General features: G+C 43.7%; 1 protein-coding gene across 2 annotated transcripts in view; it reads left to right on the top strand.

Moving 5' to 3' along the window:
* The window catches only part of LOC103480483 (insulin receptor substrate 1-B), a 52,608-nt gene that overhangs the window by 12,163 nt on the left and 18,935 nt on the right, over positions 1 to 21,510 (top strand). For both annotated transcript variants that reach the window (XR_014084608.1, XM_008435440.3), the window contains exons 2-3: positions 4,116 to 4,417; positions 4,588 to 7,753. Coding sequence is in view for 1 of the 2 variants with exons in the window: in XM_008435440.3 (XP_008433662.1) it covers positions 4,116 to 4,417; positions 4,588 to 7,753 (3,468 nt within the window). In the remaining variant the exon portion in view is untranslated. The remainder of the gene's footprint in view (positions 1 to 4,115; positions 4,418 to 4,587; positions 7,754 to 21,510) is intronic.

Genomic DNA, 21,510 nt, shown 5'->3' with positions numbered 1-21,510 from the left:
ATATAATAACGATAACATTGAGGCATTTTGCTTATCTATGTGGTTTTTAAACATTTTTTTACGCCATTTTCCACGAATGACATCTAATGGAAGGAATTGTGTCCGTCGTGTTTCGGCAGACATTTGGTTTTCTTTTATTTTAACAGCTTAAATTAGAAATAAAACTTTGATTGTTTAAAACCAAAGACCACGTAGCAATTGTGGCTCTAAATGAGTCTTAATTTGCTGCACTGGAAGTAAAAAAAAAAAAAAGGGCTAAAGAGTTTGCAGACCCCAGGGACGGGTGAATGGAGTCTCGGTATCCTGGCTGGTGTGTTCACTAACTGGTAAAAGATGGCATTTTTACTTTCCGATGAGCCAGTCACGTATTACCTTGTTTCTCTAGCCGAACCAAATTGGAAAAAGGTTTCTGCCATTAAGTTTATTTTCGTTCTCTCAGCAGTTTCATTCCATTCACGTGACCCATCTTAAAACCGACCTAGTCTCGATGCAAACTTTCACTTTGAGCGCGGCAACCATAAAGTCTGGAAAACCAGATTTCTTTCCGTCTTAAAGCTCTCTGCCGCGACCGCATGGACTCAGCTGCACTAAGTCCATCACAGCCTTCCGCGATCTGAGAGGACACGGCTCCGGGCTGGCATATAAAGGACCGCAAATAGATGCCAGTGTCGGGATGCCACTCGCGAGCTGCACGTACGTCTACAAAGTTCATGCTGAAATAGAAGTTAACAGATGGTGTGTGAAAAGAGCCGATGTGGGCTGTTTTTAGTGTATTGAATGGAGGGAGGCAGGGGAACGTGATGCTAAAACAAAACTCTTCCTCAAGGTTACATAAAGGCTGGTCTGAAAGTTTTCGCCCTCATGCAACCAGCAAGTCTTCGTCATCGGATCCTCGGTTGACCTGCGGGTGTGTTTAGTTTTCACACGCTTCTGGCGTCGGCCTTGGGCTCCATCTCCGGCTGAGGGCCGCTCTGTTTTCTGAGGGCTCGTTGCAACTTATAAAGGCGGCGGAGGGAAGCTCACATGCTGATGGTTTCTCAACGGACTTCTTCTGGTTCGTGATCAAATAAAACCCCCACACACACACACTCACTCACGCACGCACGCACGCACACAACAACAACAAAAAAGAAATATTGAGAGCTCCAGAGTAAAAGCTTTGGGTGGGCATCTATAATTTATGCTTTTCCGTGTTGGAGCAAAACCAGCGTTATGTAACCACGAGCAAAGGGTTGTGATGTTTGGCAAAGGAGCATCAGTTTCTGCAAGGGTCTTGAAAGACCTCTTAAAGTTCTTGAGGGGTTTTAATATTTGCAAGAGAACTGACTCTGGATGAGCTACATTGCTTTGCAAAATTCAGAAGGAAATTGGCTAAAGATATATATTTTTCTGTAAAATTCTTTGGTCCCACTGGAAGGTCCTCAAACTACTTCTTCCTGTTGTAAATTTCATGTCGAGGAAGCATAACGGAGTGAAAAGCAGCGCATGAAAACACCCATCTAGTGCATGGGGGAGTGCCTACACACACGCACACACACACACACACACACACACACACACACACACACACACACACACACACACACACACACACACACACACACACACACCAATCCCCAGTCTCTCTGGCTTTCAACAAAACATTTATTATTCTCGGTCTGTTTCGAGTTCCTATCGTGCGATCTTCCATTTTTGCGGGGGCAAACTGAAAGAAGACGTAGCGGGACGCTTCAGGCCTGTCACTTTTATTGTTGCAAGTTTTTTGGGGGTGTGCATATTGGGATTTTGGCAAAATATTCGTCATGACAGAAGCTCGTCTAACAGGGCGACCACAGTATACGCGGAGTCCCTTGTCTCCATATGGTAGTCATTGCAAAATTTGCAGCAGGAAAGCAGAAGCTCGCACATCCAGACACAGAAGCGTGGATTTGTTATGCTGTGGTCAAACTACTTTCTGATTAGGATAAATTATTACTCCGTTGCTAAAGTACATCCTCTTTCAATTAGAGGGGTTCTAGCGTCATAACTTGAAAAAATTATGTGGTGTTTCTGGATTAAATGTATCCTGTGCAGGAGTTTGCTGCTCAAAAACCTTTCAACTCGAATACTTTATTTATCCCAAAATTAAATTAAATGTTGCCATAACACAAATCCGAGCAGATTCAAAGAGTCATTGTGGACGGTGATGCAGTGGGCAGGAAGGATCTCTGTTAGCGGTCAGTGTCGCAGCAAATCTGACAAGGCCTCTGACTGAAGACACTGTTGTTGTGTGACAATGTCCAGCTTTTGGAGGCAGGAGCTGCATGTGAGACTCTACAGGTCTCAGTTAGCAATTTAAAGTTCATGACAGAGCAATTTGAAAGAAAATAAGCATGGCTTGTAAGATATGAAAGAGGAGATGATTTGGGCTTGTTTCCCAGCAACAGGACCCAGACAATTTGAAGACACAAATTGGACCATAAACTCCAATTATGGTCCAATGATCGAAGGCCAGCTGACAACTGAAGCCTTGTAGAAGTAGGTCAGAAAAAATTTTATGAAAATGAAAAATAAGTATCATCAAAGTGTTGCATTGGCCAAGTTAAAGTCTAGACTTGGGATGCACTGATATGGGCTGAAATCGATGGCTGATATTAATACTGTTGTTCTGGATGTGTAAAAGTGACCACACCACTTACTCTGCTTCTCTTGTTCAGTTACACTCTCCCACCTTCCTGGGTCACATCACTCTGACCGTCATATGTCAGAACAAATTTGACATGGCCAGTCCTCTCCTAAAACACACAAACGGCACCAACATGGAAACATCAGTTATTATCGGCCCAGTTTAACTTATTGAACCAACACTGATGTTAAAAAAGGACATCAGTACCAACGTTCATTCGTCTTTAAACAACAACAAACTGATGCACAGTACAGCGGACCCAAAATTAATCTACAACAAATTAACCGCAGAGGCAGACGACTTTCTTTACATCATGACTTTATATGAATCTTTACTCGTTCAGCTGTCAAAAAAACACTTTTCCTGTCAATACCAGACTAATGAGACAGGTTCTCAAAGTTTTTCTAGAAGTTTTTCTGCTGTGGTTTTGACATTGATTTATCCTGCCCGGTAGAAGGATATCATGTTCAGACATGTGTTCAGTCTGGGAACATAATGAACCTGGAAATGTGGGACACTGAAGGATAGTGGTCATGTTTAAAGATATTTAGTTAGGGAGTTACCTAGTCCACCCAAAACATGAGTCACATGTTTTTTTTTTTTTGTTTTTTTTTAATGCTAAAATACTTGCTAAAAGACAGATGTTTTGTCTTTTGTGGGTGGAAGTAATTGAGCCTAAACATAAACCCTGTTCTTCACGAGTCCCATGTCATGACAGAGCGAAGGTACTTTTTAGAGGATAAACATCACATGCTGAGCCTCAATAATCTGAACAATACAGGGACTTTAAACCCAAAATATGCATGCAAATAAAAAAAAAAGTAGCTAACCAAGTCCTTAACCTTTGTTAAATAAACATTTTGAACAAAGCAAGTTGAAGACACAGAGCGGACTTTCTGCATTTCTGCATCCCTGTGGAAAGCTGTTCCCTCAGATGCGAACAGTTTCACAGAGAAGCTTTTATTTTAGCGCATCATCAGTTTGCTTTAGTTTCAAAGGAGGTTTACTTAAGCATTTTCCATGACGGTTTGCCGAAGATTTTTCCATAATTGCGGCTTTTCTCTCGCAGTCATCGTTTTAGTGCAGCGCTTCAATTGTTGACTGTTTGGCTTTTCCATACCGGTTGTGGGTGTGAGGCTCTTGAGATGCCAGTATGCTTGACAAATAGGACCTCAGATCTGAGGCCTGCAGGTACTCTGAGGCGGTCTCACAAGCTGATACATGCTGACTTTGTGCTCAAGATCTGATTTAAAATCTATTTCAAAGCCCCAGCATAAGCATGGCACTCATAAAAAAAGTCCCTTGCCTTCCACCAACAGATAAATAGTGGTGGCTACATCTGGTAAATTATAATATGTGCATGAAAGTCAAACTCACTCCTTGATTTTCTTCTTTGGTGTGTTTTATTTTTCTCTCTTGTAACCTTCAAATGTCTTTTCTGTCTTTGAAGGTAAAAATCCTAACGACAGTGCGAGTTCAGGGGACTATGGCGCGCCAAATCCAGGACCTGCGTTCAAAGAAGTTTGGCAGGTGAAGGTGTGGCCTAAAGGCCTGGGTCAGGCCAAGAACCTGGTGGGCATCTATCGCCTCTGCCTTACCGACAAGACGGTAAACTTTGTGAAGCTGAACTCCGACGCAGCCGCTGTGGTGCTGCAGCTGATGAACGTCAGGCGTTGCGGACATTCGGAAAACTTTTTCTTTGTCGAGGTGGGACGCTCTGCTGTGACGGGCCCCGGCGAGTTTTGGATGCAGGTGAGCGTGTGACTTGGAGTAGTGTGTGTGTGTGTGTGTGTTGGGTTTTAACATTCTCCAGTTGCACAGCTCTAAAGAACCAGTGAGCAACACTAGAAACTGCATTCAAGCTCAAGCACTATGTGATTTTTTAGGGTTTAATCCGTTGACTTTTATGTGTTGTGTTCCAGGTCGATGATTCTGTGGTGGCCCAGAACATGCATGAAACCTTGCTGGAGGCCATGAAAGCCCTGAGTGAGGAGTTTCGCCAGCGCACAAAGTCTCAGTCAAACTCTGGTCCTGGAGGAGGCGCCACAGCTTCCAATCCTATCAGTGTTCCTTCTCGGCGCCACCATCCCAATCCCCCTCCAAGCCAGGTGGGCTTCCTCCGCCGTCCCCGAACTGAGCCTACCTTAGGTGCTAATGTGGGAGCTCCGTTAGGCAGTTCCAGTGCCTCTCCCACGCCTCGGCACAGCTTCCCGAGGTCCCGCACTGCCAGCGATGGAGGGAAAAGTGAAGATGGGATAGCAGGATCCAATCCGCTCCACAGTGTAAACACAAGTCCTTCTACCAATGGCTCCTGCTCTACCACCCCGATCCTCAGGTCAAAGTCAGCCCGCTCAGTCCCAACCACAGCTGCTAAAACTCCTTTTGGGTTGATGCGTTCCATTTCAACTCCGGCCCCATCACCGGCCCCAAGTCTGTCGTCCAGCTCTGGGCACGGATCTGAGTTTGGAGGCATCACATCTGCTGGTGCTGTCCCAGGGTCTGGTGCTTATACTCGTGTAGCCTCTCATCATACCTCAGTCTCGTGCTCACCCAGTGATTACGGCTCCTCAGATGAGTATGGTTCCAGTCCTGGAGATCACGCGGTTCTACCCTCTCCGAGCCTGCCAGGAAGCTCTGTCAGCAGCACTGGCAGCCAGTGCCTTGGCGAGGATGGAGCGAACTACATCCTAATGGGTCAACGAGGTGGGAGCAGTGGTGGTGTCAGCAACAGTAATCAAGGCAACATGATATCCAGCTCCCAACCTGTACCAGGAACACCAACTAATGGCTCACTGCCCCAGACCAGGAGAGTATTGCGTCGATCTTCTAGCCGTGAATGTGAGGCTGAACGCAGGCTTCTGAGCAAGCGTGCATCCTTGCCTCCTATGGCCCTGGAAAGACTGGCCCCACACCAGCGCAGAGCTGAGGAACCTACGGATGAAGATTCAGCTGATTATGCCATTATGTCAAGGAGCACCAGTCGGGAGTCCTTTGCATCTACCTGCTCATCTATTCAAAGGGAATCAACCATAGGCTCTTGTGTAGGGGGAGGAGGGTACTTGGATGTAGCAGGAGAGTTAAAAACTGATGGTGGTCCAGGAATAGTTGCAGGTGTGGACAATGGGTACATGTCCATGCTACCAGGAGTCACCCAGCCGCCTGTTTCCTCATGTCAGACAATGACTGTCTCTGTTCCAGAATCAGATTCCAAACCTGCTGATGACTACATGGCCATGACCCCCAACAATAGCGTGTCTCCCCCGCAGCAGATTCGTCCCCTGCCAGTGTCTGACGGCTATATGATAATGTCACCCAACAGCAGTTGCTCCCCTGACCAGCGTGGAAGCCTCTCTGAAGGCGCTTGGGTTGGCAGTGCCGATAGCAGAGCTGGTAGCGACTACATGAACATGTCTCCCATTAGTGCACCTTCTGTAAATGGCAGTCCACCTCAAAATGAGCACACCTGCCATTTGGAAACCAGTTTGCAACAGCCGCCCCCAAAGATGGTGTATTCCTATTATTCCCTTCCCAGATCGTACAAACATAATCCCACTTCTGGGCTTTTTGACGACGGGCCCGGACGAGGTAGACGCCCCAATGGGAACTGTAGCAGAGGGAGAGGTGGCGGCAAAAACTCAGGGGGGCATCTAGAGCAGCCAGCAGGCAGTTCAGGGACTGGACGGCACCAGTCACTCTCTTCGTCCTCATACTCCTCCAGCTCAGCTAGCAGTGAGAGTCTTGGAGATAACGATGACAGGACTAACCAGGCTCTGGGTAATGTGACAACTGGTTCTCAGCCCAAAGAGGTGAGCAAGATTGCTCAGAGGCGGAGCTCTGGTGGGTTAACAAAGCAAGGTAGCCACTTTAGAAGCAGACCAGTAAGCCTATTTGTAGATGTATCTAAGGCCAACACTCTTCCTAGGGTCCGTGAGAACCCCTTACCCCCAGAACCTAAGAGCCCTGGAGAGTATGTGAGCATTGAATTTAAAGGGGAGCAGTGCAGCCGGTCTGGTGTAGGAGTTGGGCGAGGTAGAGGCCTGAGACATGGATCATTGCTGAATCATGGCTCAAGTCACCAGCATTCTCAAAACAGACCAACTCCATCTCTAGAAACCTTCATTCCCCTGTCTCATAGTCCCTCTGCCCCTGTCTCTCCACCAACTCCATCAGAGTACGTCAACATGGACCTCGGTCCTTCACCATCCCCTTCACCCCATTCCAATACCCAGTTAGTTTTTCCACCTTTCCACACCCCTCCCACACCCCCAGTTCTTGCTCATGCCCCTAAAACCTGTACGGAAGGTACTGCTAGTCTGTGCCAAGGGACTGTTGAAGTTGCTGAGCCACCTCTTAGGAAAAGCAGAGACAGTGTTCCCTCAGTGACTGAGACAGAGTCTCCTACATCCTGTGGAGACTACACAGAGATGGCTTTCAGCTTGAACAACAACACTGCCCCTCGGTCATCGCCAAGGGTCTCCCCAAAAGTCCCCTCTCCTACAAGAACTGATCCTTCTGTTTCAGTGCTCTCTCGGGGTCTAGACTTCCCTCTAGGCAAATCAGGACTGAACCCAGACCAGGGTGCTAAAGTAATCCGTGCTGATCCCCAAGGACGCAGGCGCCACTGCTCAGAAACCTTTGTGGCCACACCCTCCCTGTCCACCTCTGCTTCTACTTCTTCTTCTACTGCCTCCCTCTTTCCAGAGCACACCCAGGCCGTCGCCCGCCGCCTCGGCTTTGAGAGCATGTTGTGGGGGAACGGTGCCGTCACTGATCCTCCAACTCAATTTCCACTCCCTGCACAGCAGTCACTTCCCGCAAACAATCAGACATTATCCACGGAGCAGGGTCTCAACTACATAGACTTGGACTTGGTCAACAAAGAGAGTCCCCACACTGGCCTGGAAGGCGCCACAGGAGGCCAGCCCCAATCTCGGCTGTTCTCTGTTCTTGGGTCGGGCTCCGTGGTTGGGGGAATGGGGGCAACAGCTGGAGGGAGCAGCAGTTCAAGCCTCAACACATACGCCAGCATCGACTTCTACAAATCCGAGGAGCTACGGACACATCAGAACGGGAACAAAGAGGGAACAGGTAGGAATTTTAACACTTACTGGAATAGTTTTCACATTTCTAATTTCAACCTTAACCCTTTGCAGCTGCCTTTGCTTTTTATAAGATTGAAAGTGAAAAGAATATGTTCTGAAGATAATCCAGTGTCTTTGACCAATGCCTGCAATTAAACCATAACTGGCCAAAAAATTTAAATACAGACAACTGTCTTACTCTAAGACTGTCAATATACCTGCATATCAAACCTAGTTTGGCTCCTCCAGTATTGATTCCCTTTAAGGGCCTTAACCTTCTGCTTGTACAGGATTTAATTAGGGTAGGCCAGATAGTCCAGTCATAAAAACAATACAAAAAAATCTATGTTCTGGAGATCTTTATCAGTTTTATTTCTCCAGTGTTGTGTAATAATGAATTGTGACATCTTTTTAAGTTTTCCTGTTGGTATTCATCTTTAATCATCATTTGCTGCTTATATATGAGAGGAATTATTCTGCTCCGGTTGAGCCTTTGTGCGTTTTTTTTTTTTTTCTTTTTTAAGAGTAGAAACGGTCAAGCAAATCTACCATACGCGCAAGTTGTAGCAAAGCGAACCATTCAGCCTTATAGAACAGATGCATTATTGTCCCAATAGGAAAGTTCTGCCCAGTTAGTGAACACATAGCACAAACCATTTAAATAACCTATGCACCATAAAATCCGTTCTCTAAAAAGACAAATGGCAAAACACTAAATACATAACTGATTAAAAATGTTCTCATCAGTCTTCCTATTGAAGCACTGCGCTTCCAAATTCAGTTCGACTGACCCTAGTTTTAATTGACTTGTCTATATGAAACCCCTCACTGTAAGCCCAGAGCATCGGGAAGGACAAATGTTGTGCTTTGAAAATCATATTTGTATTACGGTGAAACATCAGAAAACATTCACTTTCACGTTTTGTTTTACACAATTTGAGCTACAAATAGGGCCCAATAATAAGATACAAGCTTTTTTTTTTTTTTTCAGAAATACGTACAGATGTTTTATTGCCAAAACCATGTAAAAAAAAAAAGGTTTTATAAAGTTTCACAGCCATGACTTGGTGTTTTCTTGGAGCATCCCAAGTTATCTTGGGTTTCTCTCTACTGCCTTGGTGTAGCTGTTTTTGGCTGTCATCTACAATTTCTCTCCGCAAACCTCTGTTAGGTTGGATAAATGGCGTTAATGGCCGATGATTTTTAGGTTTTTCCGGTGATGTTTAATTGGATTTAAGTGCAGACTTTGACTGGGCCACTCAAAGACTTTCACATACTCCTCATATAGCCACTCCTTTCTTATCTTGGCCATTTTCTAAATGTAAATTGGTCTGAAGTCTAGTGCGCAGTGGAGCAGGTTCTCTTGAAAAAGATTCCTATATTTAGCTGATGCCAACCCACCGTCTACCCAGACTAGTTTGCGGCAAACAACCTCCCCACAGCATGATGCTAACACCACCATGCTTCATGTATGTTGTGTAACCCCCCTAACCATATCACCCCAGAACTGATAGGATTAGGTGTAGAAGATCTATGAAGTGGTTTGTTTTGGTATTATTGTACCAGAGGAGGGCTGCACAGTGGTGCAGTTGGTAGAGCTGTTGCCTTGCAGCAAGAAGGTTCTGGGTTCGATTCCCGGCCCCAGTCTTTCTGCGTGGAGTTTGCATGTTCTCCCTGTGCATGTGTGGGTTTTCTCTGGGTACTCCGGTTTCCTCCCACAGTCCAAAAACATGACGGTTAATTGGCCTCTCCAAATTGTCCCTAGGTGTGAATGTGTGTGTGCATGGTTGTTTGTCTCTGTGTTGCCCTGTGACAGACTGGCGACCTGTCCAGGGTGACCCCTCCTCTCACCCGGAACGTTAGCTGGAGAGGCACCAGCAACCCTCTTGACCCCACTAAGGGACAAGGGTGTAAAGAAAATGGATGGATGTACCAGAGGATTTTGCTTGGTCTGGTCTGGTGCTTTTTCAGGAAGCTCCAATCTGCTTCCAGTCTCAAACAATGGAGACCTCAGTATTTTTCAGGACACTTCACGCTGCTAGAATTGCTTTGTGTCTTTCCTCAGATTTATACTTTGACACAATCTGGTCACTGAGATCTTCAGACAGTTCCTTTGACTTCACTGTTATCTGCTTTATGCACTGACTGTGTGAGGCCTTACATCGACAAGATAATGCCTAATTAGATGAACCTGGGAGAGGTGGATTTCAATTAGGCTGCAGAAGTATTTCAAGGACGAACAAGGAAATGGGTCCTGCTCAATTTTGTGCGTCACCGCAGTAAGTCTGGATGGTCATTCACCTGTTATTTTGTTTAAATCTTTACATTTAATTTAAATTGAAATTTTTCTAAAATGTAAAATAGTCACATCTGTCTTGGAATAAGTTTGCAGCAAAGAAATATGGAAAAAGTAAAGACTTTCTGGCATCTTTTTTTTTTGTCAAGAAAAAAACAACAATGGGAATAATCAAAGGAAGTGGTTGAAAAGAGTATGGTTATTGCAGCAATCAATGACATTTATGTTTTCATTTCCTACGTCTACTTTCTTTTATTTTTCCCTGTTTACATCCATTCTTACCGTAAGGCGCATTTTTCCAGCCTTTGAAGGACCACCCCAGCTAAACAATGACTAAGCTAAGTCTCCACGAGACATCTCGTCATCGGAGAAGCATTCTCTTTGAACCGCTGTCTGCACCAAATGATGGGTACTTTCTAAGAAATAAATGCTTGCAGCTAAAGCAGATAGCAGAGACTGTAAGTGGATATTTGGATTTATATGCGTCAGTGAAACACTCGGTAACCTTCCAAACTGTGGCTTCTGTCTTGTTGCTGAAGTAGCTCCGCTTGCCTTCTCATGATTTGCACTGTAAGCTGCGTTGGAATTAAACTGCTCGGGAGTTTAGTGGTAAACATTTCATAGCTCGGCTCCACAGATGGATTTAATGAGGAATTTAAGGCATTAGCAAGATATTCATACGGGGGTTGTTGTGGTTTGTGTGTGTGTGTGTGTGTGTGTGTGTGTGTGTGTGTGTGTGTGTGTGTGTGTGTGTGTGTGTGTGTGTGTGTGTGTGTGTGCGTGTGTGTGCGCGTGCAGGGAAACCGAACTTGACGGTTGGTTTTTATAGATTTCTCGGATGGAAATGAGCAATCAGTAGCCCGCTTCCGTGCAACAATGTGTTGGATTTATTGCCAAATGATGGCTACGTTGGTGAAAGCATGGGGTGTTTTGAAATAAAAATGGTTGCTGGGTCCCACGGTGGGGCCGTTCAGCGGCCGGGAGTGTCACGGGGCAGCATGGGGGGGTAGGGAGGTGTGGGGGGGGGGTAGGGAGGTGTTACACGTTGGCTGTGAATGTTGAGATGGGGCCAGTGTTTCACTCACGCTGCTCTCGAATACTTCTGTACAGTGTTTCCCCCCCTGCTATCATCCTCTGCGTCCAGCATCCCCCTCGTCCCTCTGCCAATAAATGATCCTTTTGTTTGCGTGTGTTTGCTCCGGCACGCTGGCAGTCCTCAAAAGCGACAAGTCCCAAGACCAGTGGCCTCTCCTGAGACACTTCTCCTCAGCAGCCTATAATTTTCCCCCTTTCAAATGTTGTTTTCCTCTCTCTGCGTCCATCTTCATTTTTTTGTTTTTGGATCTGTGCTGCTTCCCTTTGTTCGTCCGTCACACGGTTTGTCCTCGGCTGACATCTGGGCTGATGGATTTTTGGAATTCCTCCCCTCCCCTGTTTTTGACGCTCTCTCTATTCAACGTTTTTTTTTTTTTTTTACCATTATACAACTCGGCCTCCTCTGCTTCCACACAGCATTTATAACCATCCTATTACTGCTGTTTTACAAGTCAAACTGAGCTCTCATCCTTTAGCAATCAGCAGCGTCGAGACACAGCTTTTACCCCCAAAAATGTACAGTATGGGTGTGTTTTTACGATTGCTTGTAATTACAGGGGAATTTTTCTTCCTCCAGCAGCCATAAGCCAGTATAGGTAATGACTGTGTGCATGTCCCAGGGGCGAACACCGAGGGGGCCAAAGGCTAAAATTAAACATGGGTCGTGTGCCAGAAATGGTCCTATTAGATGCCGGTTATGTAATGTGTAAAAGGAACCTCATGGTTAAGATAATGTAGTGAACTGTTTCATTCTAATTGATGCCTGCTCTAGAGAGATATTTAACTTTGAGGCAAACGTTTTAAGCCAGGAATATTTATTCCCAGCCACAGGAAATACTGAGCTGCTTTATTGTGGGGAAACCCCCTCGAAAAAAAGCATTAAGTACTCATTTTATTTCCAGGTAATTTATTGAGTTGTCTAGAGATTTCCAGATCAGGGTTTGAGTCACGATCATTTTGTTAAAATAAATGCATTTTGTGTTGGGAAAACTCCAGTAGCTTTCTGTTTTCATGTGTTTCCCTGACAGTTTGTTCACAACTTTTTTTAATGCAGTTAATGGTATTTGAACAAAAGCTATAGGAAGAGTTCTCATGCTTCATTAATTTAGCTAGTCACTAATATTTAGTGACTCGTGTTTAGTCACTAAATATGTGTGCAGAGAACAGCTGCAGAAACCAACGGAGTGTAAAATAAAAAGTTTCTTTAAACCATTAATACAGCTTGAAAGTCATGCACAAATGTTGTTTTTATGAATTGGGTTTAGCAAATTGTGGCCCCTGAGCAAAATCACAGATATTAATTACAACAGCAGTTGGTTTCAAGAGCTTTGGTCAGGCACCCATCTGCTACTTTTTTGATTTCTAATTTCTCATGGGTAATTTTTTTTTTTCTTATAAAAAAAAACCTGCTCATTTTCATGAACTTTACGTCCTCTTTGCAGGCTAAATAAATAACTCCTAGCAGTTTGTCTATGTGTTGAATGAAGTGCCCTGAAAAGAATGAAACGTGTTAATTGTTCCTGTTGATTTGAGAACAAAACACTTGACTTTTTTTCTTTTTTTTTAATCTACAGCAGTGCTACTAGGCAAACTAGATGCCATACACCTCCTCAGATCACTTACTTCACGGACTTAAATCTGACACAAACTTCGAGACTTGAGTGTAAAAAAACGTTTGAAATTTTAAGTGGCAATCCTGTATTTAATCATTATGTCTTCATGTAGCCACTTAAAAGTGAAATGATAATCGGCTGAACACATTTGTGCTTTGCAGTGCCGTGACGAACAGCCCATTAAGTGCGCTCTTACTCTGCAGAAAGCAGTCTGCCTGTGTGCGACAGACCCGTCTGGCAGGGTGTGTAATCCACGCCGATGCTAGTTTAGACTGACAGCGCTAGTAGTGTTACGTAAAACACAAGCTCGAGGATTGGATGTGACCCCTTCCTCCTCCCAAACAGGGTTAGGCTCAGGGCAATGTGTGTGTATATATATATATATCTACATACATATATGTTTACGTGTACATGTGGTTGTTTATGTGCTGGGACGTCTTGCTTCGTGCTGAAGGCAGAATGCCTCTCTCAGCACAGTGACTCACAGCGCCACTCACATTAATGCAGAGTGTAAGTGCATACAGATGTGCAGCAGAAACAGCAGGACTGAACACGTGGTGGCTAAATCCAGGGTTGGTAGAAGTCTGAATCCCGAAGAGCTTCATGCAACTTAATTTAGATATTTAGATGCTTGTGTTTATTTAGCGTAGACTTTACATAACTACTAATTCATCCTTCAAACGTTCTTCTTTTTCTGGTTGTCTTTTTTTTTGGGGGGGGTATAATTGATTGTATAGTCTGGGTGGCTCAGTCCCACCGTCTTATGATTATGTAAGTCATATTAAAATGGAAATTTGCTGCAAACTCAACCTTCGTTCATTAGCCCAATTACGGCGTTACACAACTGGATTTACCCAGACAGAGTGAAGCAAAAATAAAGCGATGTGTTTGCATGGGGACGGCTGCCAGGCCCAACAAACTCCATATTCCTGTGTTTATCTTTGTTTTATTCCTCACACATGTATTTAGATGTCTGTGGGACAATTTCACCGAGCAAATCTGCCAACAATCCATTTGAGGGAGCTGGAGCATGTTTTTGTTGAAGTCAAGGATGCGTCCTTCTCTGAAGTCCGGTCTCGATTTGTTTGGGTGGTCTGCTCAAGAAAGTGACGTACTAACTCCACCCTCAGGAACAGCTACCCGCTGTTTGGGTTTTTTTTTGGGAGGCCTTGAAGGCTGTGTGTTCGTCCGCACGCTGTACCTGTATATGCTGGAGCGCTCGAAGGCTCCTGGCGCAGAGCGTGTGATCACATCATCGTCTCGTCTTGGTCTTCTGACTCGGTCTGATTAGGGAAATCCGAGGGATGGAGGGGTAATCTGGGCTGAGACCGAAACGCGCACACAGACGGCTCTGTGACGGATGATCGGGCCGATGTCCAGCACTGTTGTAAATATGCAAAGGTCTGTGTGACACGGTGAATTCAGCATCCGGAGTTCAACAGTACAACTACACAGCAGCTGTAAACTATTATACAATACGAATCTGTGCAATTTCATCAATTTCCCTTTATTCTTTCTTTTTTATCCCTTCAAAATATGCATCATTTCACCATAAAAACGCAGTCAAACACAGACGTTTCAAAACTGCTGTCTTTTAGTTCAAGCTACCATATGGCTGAAAAACATACCACGACGTAAGGGTTTCATATCAGTCGATATTGATAATTATTGATTAGTTTTAAATAACTGAAATACTTTCAAACTGGTGGTGTGTGGCCTTTCAAGTTTCATCCATAATTTCTTCTTGAGCTGCTGTTCTCATTTTTTCCTTTCACTCTTTTTATTTGTAAGTAGCTATGAGGCACAGTGGGGAAACCTTTAGACAGCTGTTGCTCAACAGGTTGTTGCTAGGAACCAAAGAGTGAGTGAGTTAGTTTATGCCACAAACTTGCTTAGCTGGCCATGAGAGGTTGAGAGGCTAAAGTCTGTCCTTTCCCAACATCTCCCAGAATGCCGTGCGGTTCTGGATTGAGGTTCAGTGAAATTATTGATTGAATATTATCTGTTGGCATCGATCATGTGTTTTTGATGCATTGCCGAGCTCCAGTTCAAGTCTAGATGGGGTTGAGTCGCCTAAGCATGAGAGTCGTGTTTAAGGTCATGCCACAGATAGGTCCAGACTTTGACTAGACCACTCTAAAACCTTCATCTATGTATTTTTAGCTGTTGGACTAGCTGGTGGGGTTTAGATCTTTGTTCTACTGCATCATGCAAGCCTGACAGCTGGAAATTCCCCTTAAGAGTTTGAGCTAGAAAGCAGAATCAGTGATTCCGTAAGTTAAATGAAATTAGTCCCAGGCCTTCACACCACCGCCACCGTGTTTGAGTTGTCGAATGCCGCACTATTTTGCACCAGATAAAGCAGGATACTCATCCAAAGAGTTTCACTTTGTCAGTTTATCAGGTCTGGATCAAGCTAGTGAAACAGAACCAAAACCCTTTGAGCGTGACAAGAAATCTGGAACAAAAGAAGTCTGCAAGGGGGGGCCAGCACTTCTTTTTAGCGCTGTCAACTATTTTTAGCTCCTAAATCTGTTGGCTCTGATTGAACCTGCGATCGGCTGCTGAACAAACCCGCTTCTCCGGCTTACCGGCCGGTGATCTGAAGCAGCAGCGTCATCTTAAGACGGTTCTCCTTTATCTTCCACACTTTGGCTGAGTTTTTGTGACCAGAAATTATTTCTAAATAGAATTAGTATGTTTGTAATTGAGCAACAGGTGGAAACTTGGTAGTCTGCAGCAACTAGTGTGGGAGGGGCTCCGGCACTCTATGATTCAAACAGATTGAGAAAAACCGCTGCCTCTTTCTCTGGCATCTTGTTAAAAGGAATTTAAACATGAACGATAAAGAGAAGGAACAGTTTTGTAAAAAAAATAATAATTGTTTACCTCGATGCCAGTTGTATCAGTATTTTCAGCTTATTGTACAGCTTTATTTTTTAGGTTTTGTCTTTTCAGCTTCAGATTAACAGTGCTCTGATTCTGATGCAGCGGAAGAAACAGAGGCATTTGGCTCTGCGTGATGAATAGAGTCTGAATCTGCAGTGTGTGGTCGCTTCATGCACCTTTCTGCTCACTAACCTGACTCATCCTGCTGATTGGAGGATCAGAAAGAAAATGAAGTCAGTCTGCGTCAGTCCTGCGTTGGCTCTTATTGACTCGCTTCCACATCAAAAATATAAAGGAAAGAAAATATTTGACTCCACAGAAACTGTTTGACGCGAATCCTTGTTGCCTTCGTGAAAACCGGTGATGAAACCTTGTGTGTGTGTTTTTTTGTTTTTTTTCCCTCCATCTTTGGGAGTTGAGATCATCAACTCACTTTGCTTTCGGTTAATTTCCTCCCGAAGACCTCGACCTGTTGTATGAACTCCCTCTGAAGTCACAGATCACAGATGACGGGATTGTTCCAAAACTCTATTCGATGATGTAGTGCGAAGGAAGTTGTTGGACTAGAACGGATTTCCTTTGTTTGTTTTTTTTAATCATTTAATAATAATAATAACAATAATAATAATAATAATAATACATTTTATTTGTAGGCGCCTTTCTGGACATCCAAGGTCACCTTGACATAAAAACAAGCAAATTATAAAATACATACCGGTAATAAAAAACATAAAAACACAAACAAGATTTATAAGTCAGTACAAAGATAATTAAAGGCTATATGCTAGTTCAAACAGATGGGTTTTGAGTTTGGACTTAAAATATTGCAAAGACTCGATGTTCCGGAGGTCAGGAGGAAGTGAGTTCCAGAGTTTGGGAGCAGAGCGGCTGAATGCTCTGCTCCCCATAGTGACAAGACGAGGAGGGGGGACGGTGAGATGGACAGAAGAAGAGGATCTGAGGGAGCGGGTGGGTGTGGCAATGTGAAGGAGGTCCGAGAGATATGAAGGTGTGAGGTTGTGAATTACTTTAAAAGTTAGAAGAAGTATTTTATAGTTGATGCGATATGTGATTGGAAGCCAATGGAGCTGTTGTAAAATAGGTGTGATGTGATGAATTAAAGGGGTCTGTGTAATGATACGAGCAGCTGAATTTTGAACCAATTGTAATTTATGCAGAGTTTTCTGTGGCAGACCAAAAAGTAGAGAATTACAATAGTCTAAACGAGATGTGACCAAACTGTGAACCAGAACAGCAGTAGAGTGCGGAGTGAGAGAAGGAAGAAGGACGGAGACGGCGAATATTTCGGAGATGAAAAAAAAAAGTGTACATTTCATTTGTAAATAGTAATTTGTAAAAAAATATATATATTAATCTGTGAGTTTACTTTATTAACCAATTATCCAGGTGAAGCTGAGCCTCATTAAATACTGCAAAATTGAAAAAGATAAAATCCAGAAACCAGATAAATTTTTTTCTCTCTGTTATGGCAGACGTTCAAATGCTCCACATAGAAATTGTTTTCTGATTTTATGTGTCCTGTTTAAATATATTTTGGAAATAGACAAAGTTAATAAAGTTTTGCAACATTTTCTGACATTGGTGGCCTTCACTGAACATTAAGTAGAGAGTGGGTGAAGTCATAACTCTGTGTCTGTTAGTATTTAAATAATTAAGCAAAACTATCTGACTTTGACTTTTAGTCATTTAGAATTGAAAAATTCAGATTTTGGTACATAAACTTACATATACAACAAATACCTGCTTCTATTAGACGTTACCTTAACAGGAGTGATAGGTGGCACTGACAAGTGGCCCAGCAACAGGTCGGGGAGGGGCAGCTTTACTTTATGCTTCTCTCAGGCGGAGAAAACTTAGTTCGAACAAGCCCTTTTTGTGGTATCCTATTAAAAAGGCTTAAAAAATCCTTAACAGCCATGTCATGAAAATGTGGTCTGATTTGTGGGTGTAATTAAAAACCTCAGCTGAAGGCTTTGCATTGTTGAAGGAACAAACGAACACACAAACAGCCCGGCGTTATCGGTGAAGCACCAACGGGCGAATTGACCCAGAGCATTTTTTGTACTTTTTAAAAATTTTTTATCTTTGTTCCCATAAAATCCCTCCTCAGGCTTTTTGCTCTCGTCTAATGTTTTGTCAGCCTTTGATCGCTGGGTGGTGACTTCCCCCAGGAGCGCTCCTCCGCACTCCTTTGGGCGTGTGTATATATATATATATATATATAGCTCCTCAAAAATAGACGAGATTTGTATTTTCAGATCCGATAAATCAGAACCAGAGCAGCTAATTTTCAGTAATTCTCCTAATTTCCCTCGTCCGGCAAAAACCAAAAGAAAAAAAAAGAAGCACTTCTTTCAATTGAGCTGCCAGTGGAAAGGCTCTTTCACAGGAAGTCGACTGCGGCCCTTTTTGTTTTTGGTGTGTACGTGTTTTTGTGTTGCGCTGGTGAACTGCCCGGCCATCCACATGGTAATTAGGTAGTAAAACCTCGACTAATGGTTCAGTACTCCAGTCATGTTTTGACTGACTAGTGCCTTATTCACATGCAGTTGGCACGCATGCACTCGCATGCAGGGGAGTGAATTGTGTTGGCAGCTCGGCCAGTCCGGGAGGCGCCGCTGGACTGACCGAAGTGTGTTTGCGCGCGTGTGTGTGTGTGTGTGTGTGTGTGTGTGTGTGTGTGTGTGTGTGTGTGTGTGTGTGTGTGTGTGTGTGTGAGAGTGAGATCTTCTTGCTTTGAACTGGTCACTGGATGTGTCTGATTGCCAACCACACCTGTACTCTTTCGTTCTTACTTTTTCTGTTTCTGTCTGTCCTTCTTTAACTTCAAAGTGTTTTAGCTTCAACAACACGACTTGGGTTTGTTTGGTTTACTCGCTTGCATGACAACACATAAATCACAAGTTCTTTGGTGGGGGAAACCCACCCCCCCCCCCCCCCCCACAAACGGATCGTCTGGACCACCTTCCAGGAAGCGGGAATCGGCCAAAAGCGTTTCAGCTAATGGATAGATTTCACCACCCTACCTCTGTTTCATTCACACACACACCTATTTTCTCTTTTGTCCGAACTGTTTCGCCGATTCTGTCTTCCACAAAACCCATCTGCCCCTCCGCTGCCCCCCTCTCCTCTCTGCTCTTCCTGCCCTTTCATTTCTCCCCTTGCAGACTTTTTGTTTGCCCTCTTCTTTTATTCTAAATCCAGACTTTCCCCTTTTCTCCCTCTCTCTTGCAATCATATTCCAAGGATTTTCCACTCGGGCGTGTGAGCACCGCTTTTGTGCAAAAATGAAAACATGGATGATTAATAGAACCAGATTTACATTTTTCAGATTACTGGACCCAACAGAACAGATCCTGGTCTCAGGAACGACTTTTTATTTTATTTTATTTTTATTTGAACATGACTTTGTTTTATCAACCTGACATGTTGGATGATGTTCAAACAGGTCAGGTTTTTTTTTTTTATGAAGTAAGACTTTATTTTTAGAAGTGCAAGTGGCCATTGTTCAAATAATTTAAAACTTTGTTTGAAACGAGCGGTTAAATATTCTCTCAGCAGCGAAAGAAAGAAGAAACAAAAGCAGGTTTTTTTTTATATCAAAAGATTTTCATTTGAAATGATATAAACACAATGTTTTAATGTATTTTAATTTGGTTTTATGAGATAAAAAAAGACAATTTAGAGCGTAGGTACAATAAGAGGGTTCTGCTGGAGATTCTCAATTGGATTTAAGTCTGAACTTTGACTGGGCCATTCTCTTTGATGCTTATATCTAAACAACTCCATTGTGGTTAGAGTCACTGCTTTGCTCCAAAATCCAGTTTCACAGCTCAGATGTTCCAGATAGATTGACCCAAACTCTGATTTTAAAATTCTATGTTCCTTGATCGTCGCACTCGAGGCTCCAATAATCGATTTTTTTTTAGGTTTCCAAACTAAACTCAATTGTTTCAAAATTAGTTGACTGGTAAACAGTTAGATTCTTTTCTTTGCAAATCTACACAAGTTCTTATGAGTTTTTAGGAATTCTCATAATAAATTAAAATAATCGGAAAAGAAAATAGGAAAAATACTTTATTTCTTTACTTACAGTGATTCTCAGCTCTAACTGAAACTTAAAGTCAAAGCTGAATTGAGTTACATGTCGTTGATCATGTAAACCAGAGTTTGTGATTTGTTTAGAATATCATTGGATATCGAAAAGTCGTTCACTTATCTGCAATATATCTACTTTAATTGGGGGTCTCTATTTTATTAAGAGGTGTCAGAGTAAAGTCTTTAAATAAAAATAAAGGCCATACTTGAGATTATATCTAAATAAATAAAAAAGTGTTTTTTTTCTTTTACTTTGCAGTTTGTGTTGGTCTATCCCATAAGATCCAATGAAAAGAAATGTGAAAGTTGTAAAAGTTCAACAGGTAGCATGTTTGCAATGCACTCTTTAATAATAACTCAAGCTATCAGAGTTCAGGAGTTTTTATGGCAAAAAAATAATAAAAAATAGCAAATCGACACATGAAAACTGCTACATTAGAGGTGTGTGTGCGTGTGCACCCACGCTGTGTATCCGCGTGCGCTTTCCGGGCGAAGTTCCAGCTCCGTGTGTGTGAGAGTGATCCTGGCTACAGAGCAGCGATTGTGCGCCGTGGTATGGGATGTATGCTGGGCTCCGAGTGAGTCGGGCCCTGCCTTAAAGAACGGAGTTGCCACCCACCGACCCGCCGGGGTTACTGAGTGCACTGAGGGGTTGCGGGGAGGAGGAGGAGGACGAAGAGGAGAAGGAGGGAGTTTTTTCCTCTTTTCACACACACTCATTCTTATTTGTGTCCCTCCCTCATTGTGCCCCCTCTCAGCATTTACTTCTTCTTTTTCTTCCCATCAAACTCCTCTCTCTGCTGCCTCAGGTGTTTGTCACCATCACCACCTCCTTGCTTCCTCTCATGCTTCAGGCATGATCTCTCTCTGTGTGTGTGTGTGTGTGTGTGTGTGTGTGTGTGTGTGTGGGTGTGTGTGTGTGTGTGTGTGTGTGTGTGTGTGTGTGTGTGTGTGTGTGTGTGTGTTCCCAGCCCTGGCATCAGGCATCAATCAAAATCTACTTCTCTAACTAGGTTTGTCTGTAAAGAGCTTAGCGCCGGAGGGCGTTTGGGGAGCGCTAAGCTGATTACTGTCCACTAACGAGCCACTTTTCACATGCAGACCAACCCCGGCTCCCGCGCTGCTCGTCTGCGAGGTTGCGTGGCGCGACGGCTCATATTCCGGTTGCGTGAGCCGCCACTTGAGCTGCGGCAAGGCCGGGCGAATCGGACAGTGGGCGCTCAGGACAACAGGAGGTCAGAGTTGATCCCGGGGCCGGCCGAAGCTGACTACGACAGCGTAGCGGGAATTTGGTCTCCCGCTGCCGGGGGTCAAATTATTCTCACGGGGGTCGGGGGGCCGCCTTGAAATCCTTCTTTTTTCCCTTCCACCTGCTTGGGCTTCACTGCTAACCTCTCGGCCCGATTAGACCGCTTGAATTGGATTTAGTTAAGCCAATTTAAACTGGATGACCTGTTCTGAGCGACTGATGCGCTCTGCTGATTGTTTTTGTTGTTTTTATCATTTCATTTTTATTATTGTTAACAATATTTACTGATTTGAGTTTCTTTTTTTTTTCTTTTTTTTTGAGCCAGAAGTATTTGCAGAAATGTAATGCTTCTTGGGGTTAGAAAGAAATATTTTCTTTTTTAGCAATTTGCCTTCAAATGCTTGAACTAGACTAGATTTCTTAATCTGAACTTTCCCAACAAATCCACACATTAGAAGTGTGTAAAATCTGGGAAAGTTATCCTAAGTGTAACTCACCAGTGT

This window comes from Poecilia reticulata, chromosome 18 (genome assembly GCF_904066995.2).
Source record: "Poecilia reticulata chromosome 18, P_reticulata-male-v2, whole genome shotgun sequence".
NCBI classification, from domain to species: domain Eukaryota; kingdom Metazoa; phylum Chordata; class Actinopteri; order Cyprinodontiformes; family Poeciliidae; genus Poecilia; species Poecilia reticulata.
Note: the sequence above shows the minus strand (reverse complement) of the source record. Positions and strands in the feature narration are given on the sequence as shown.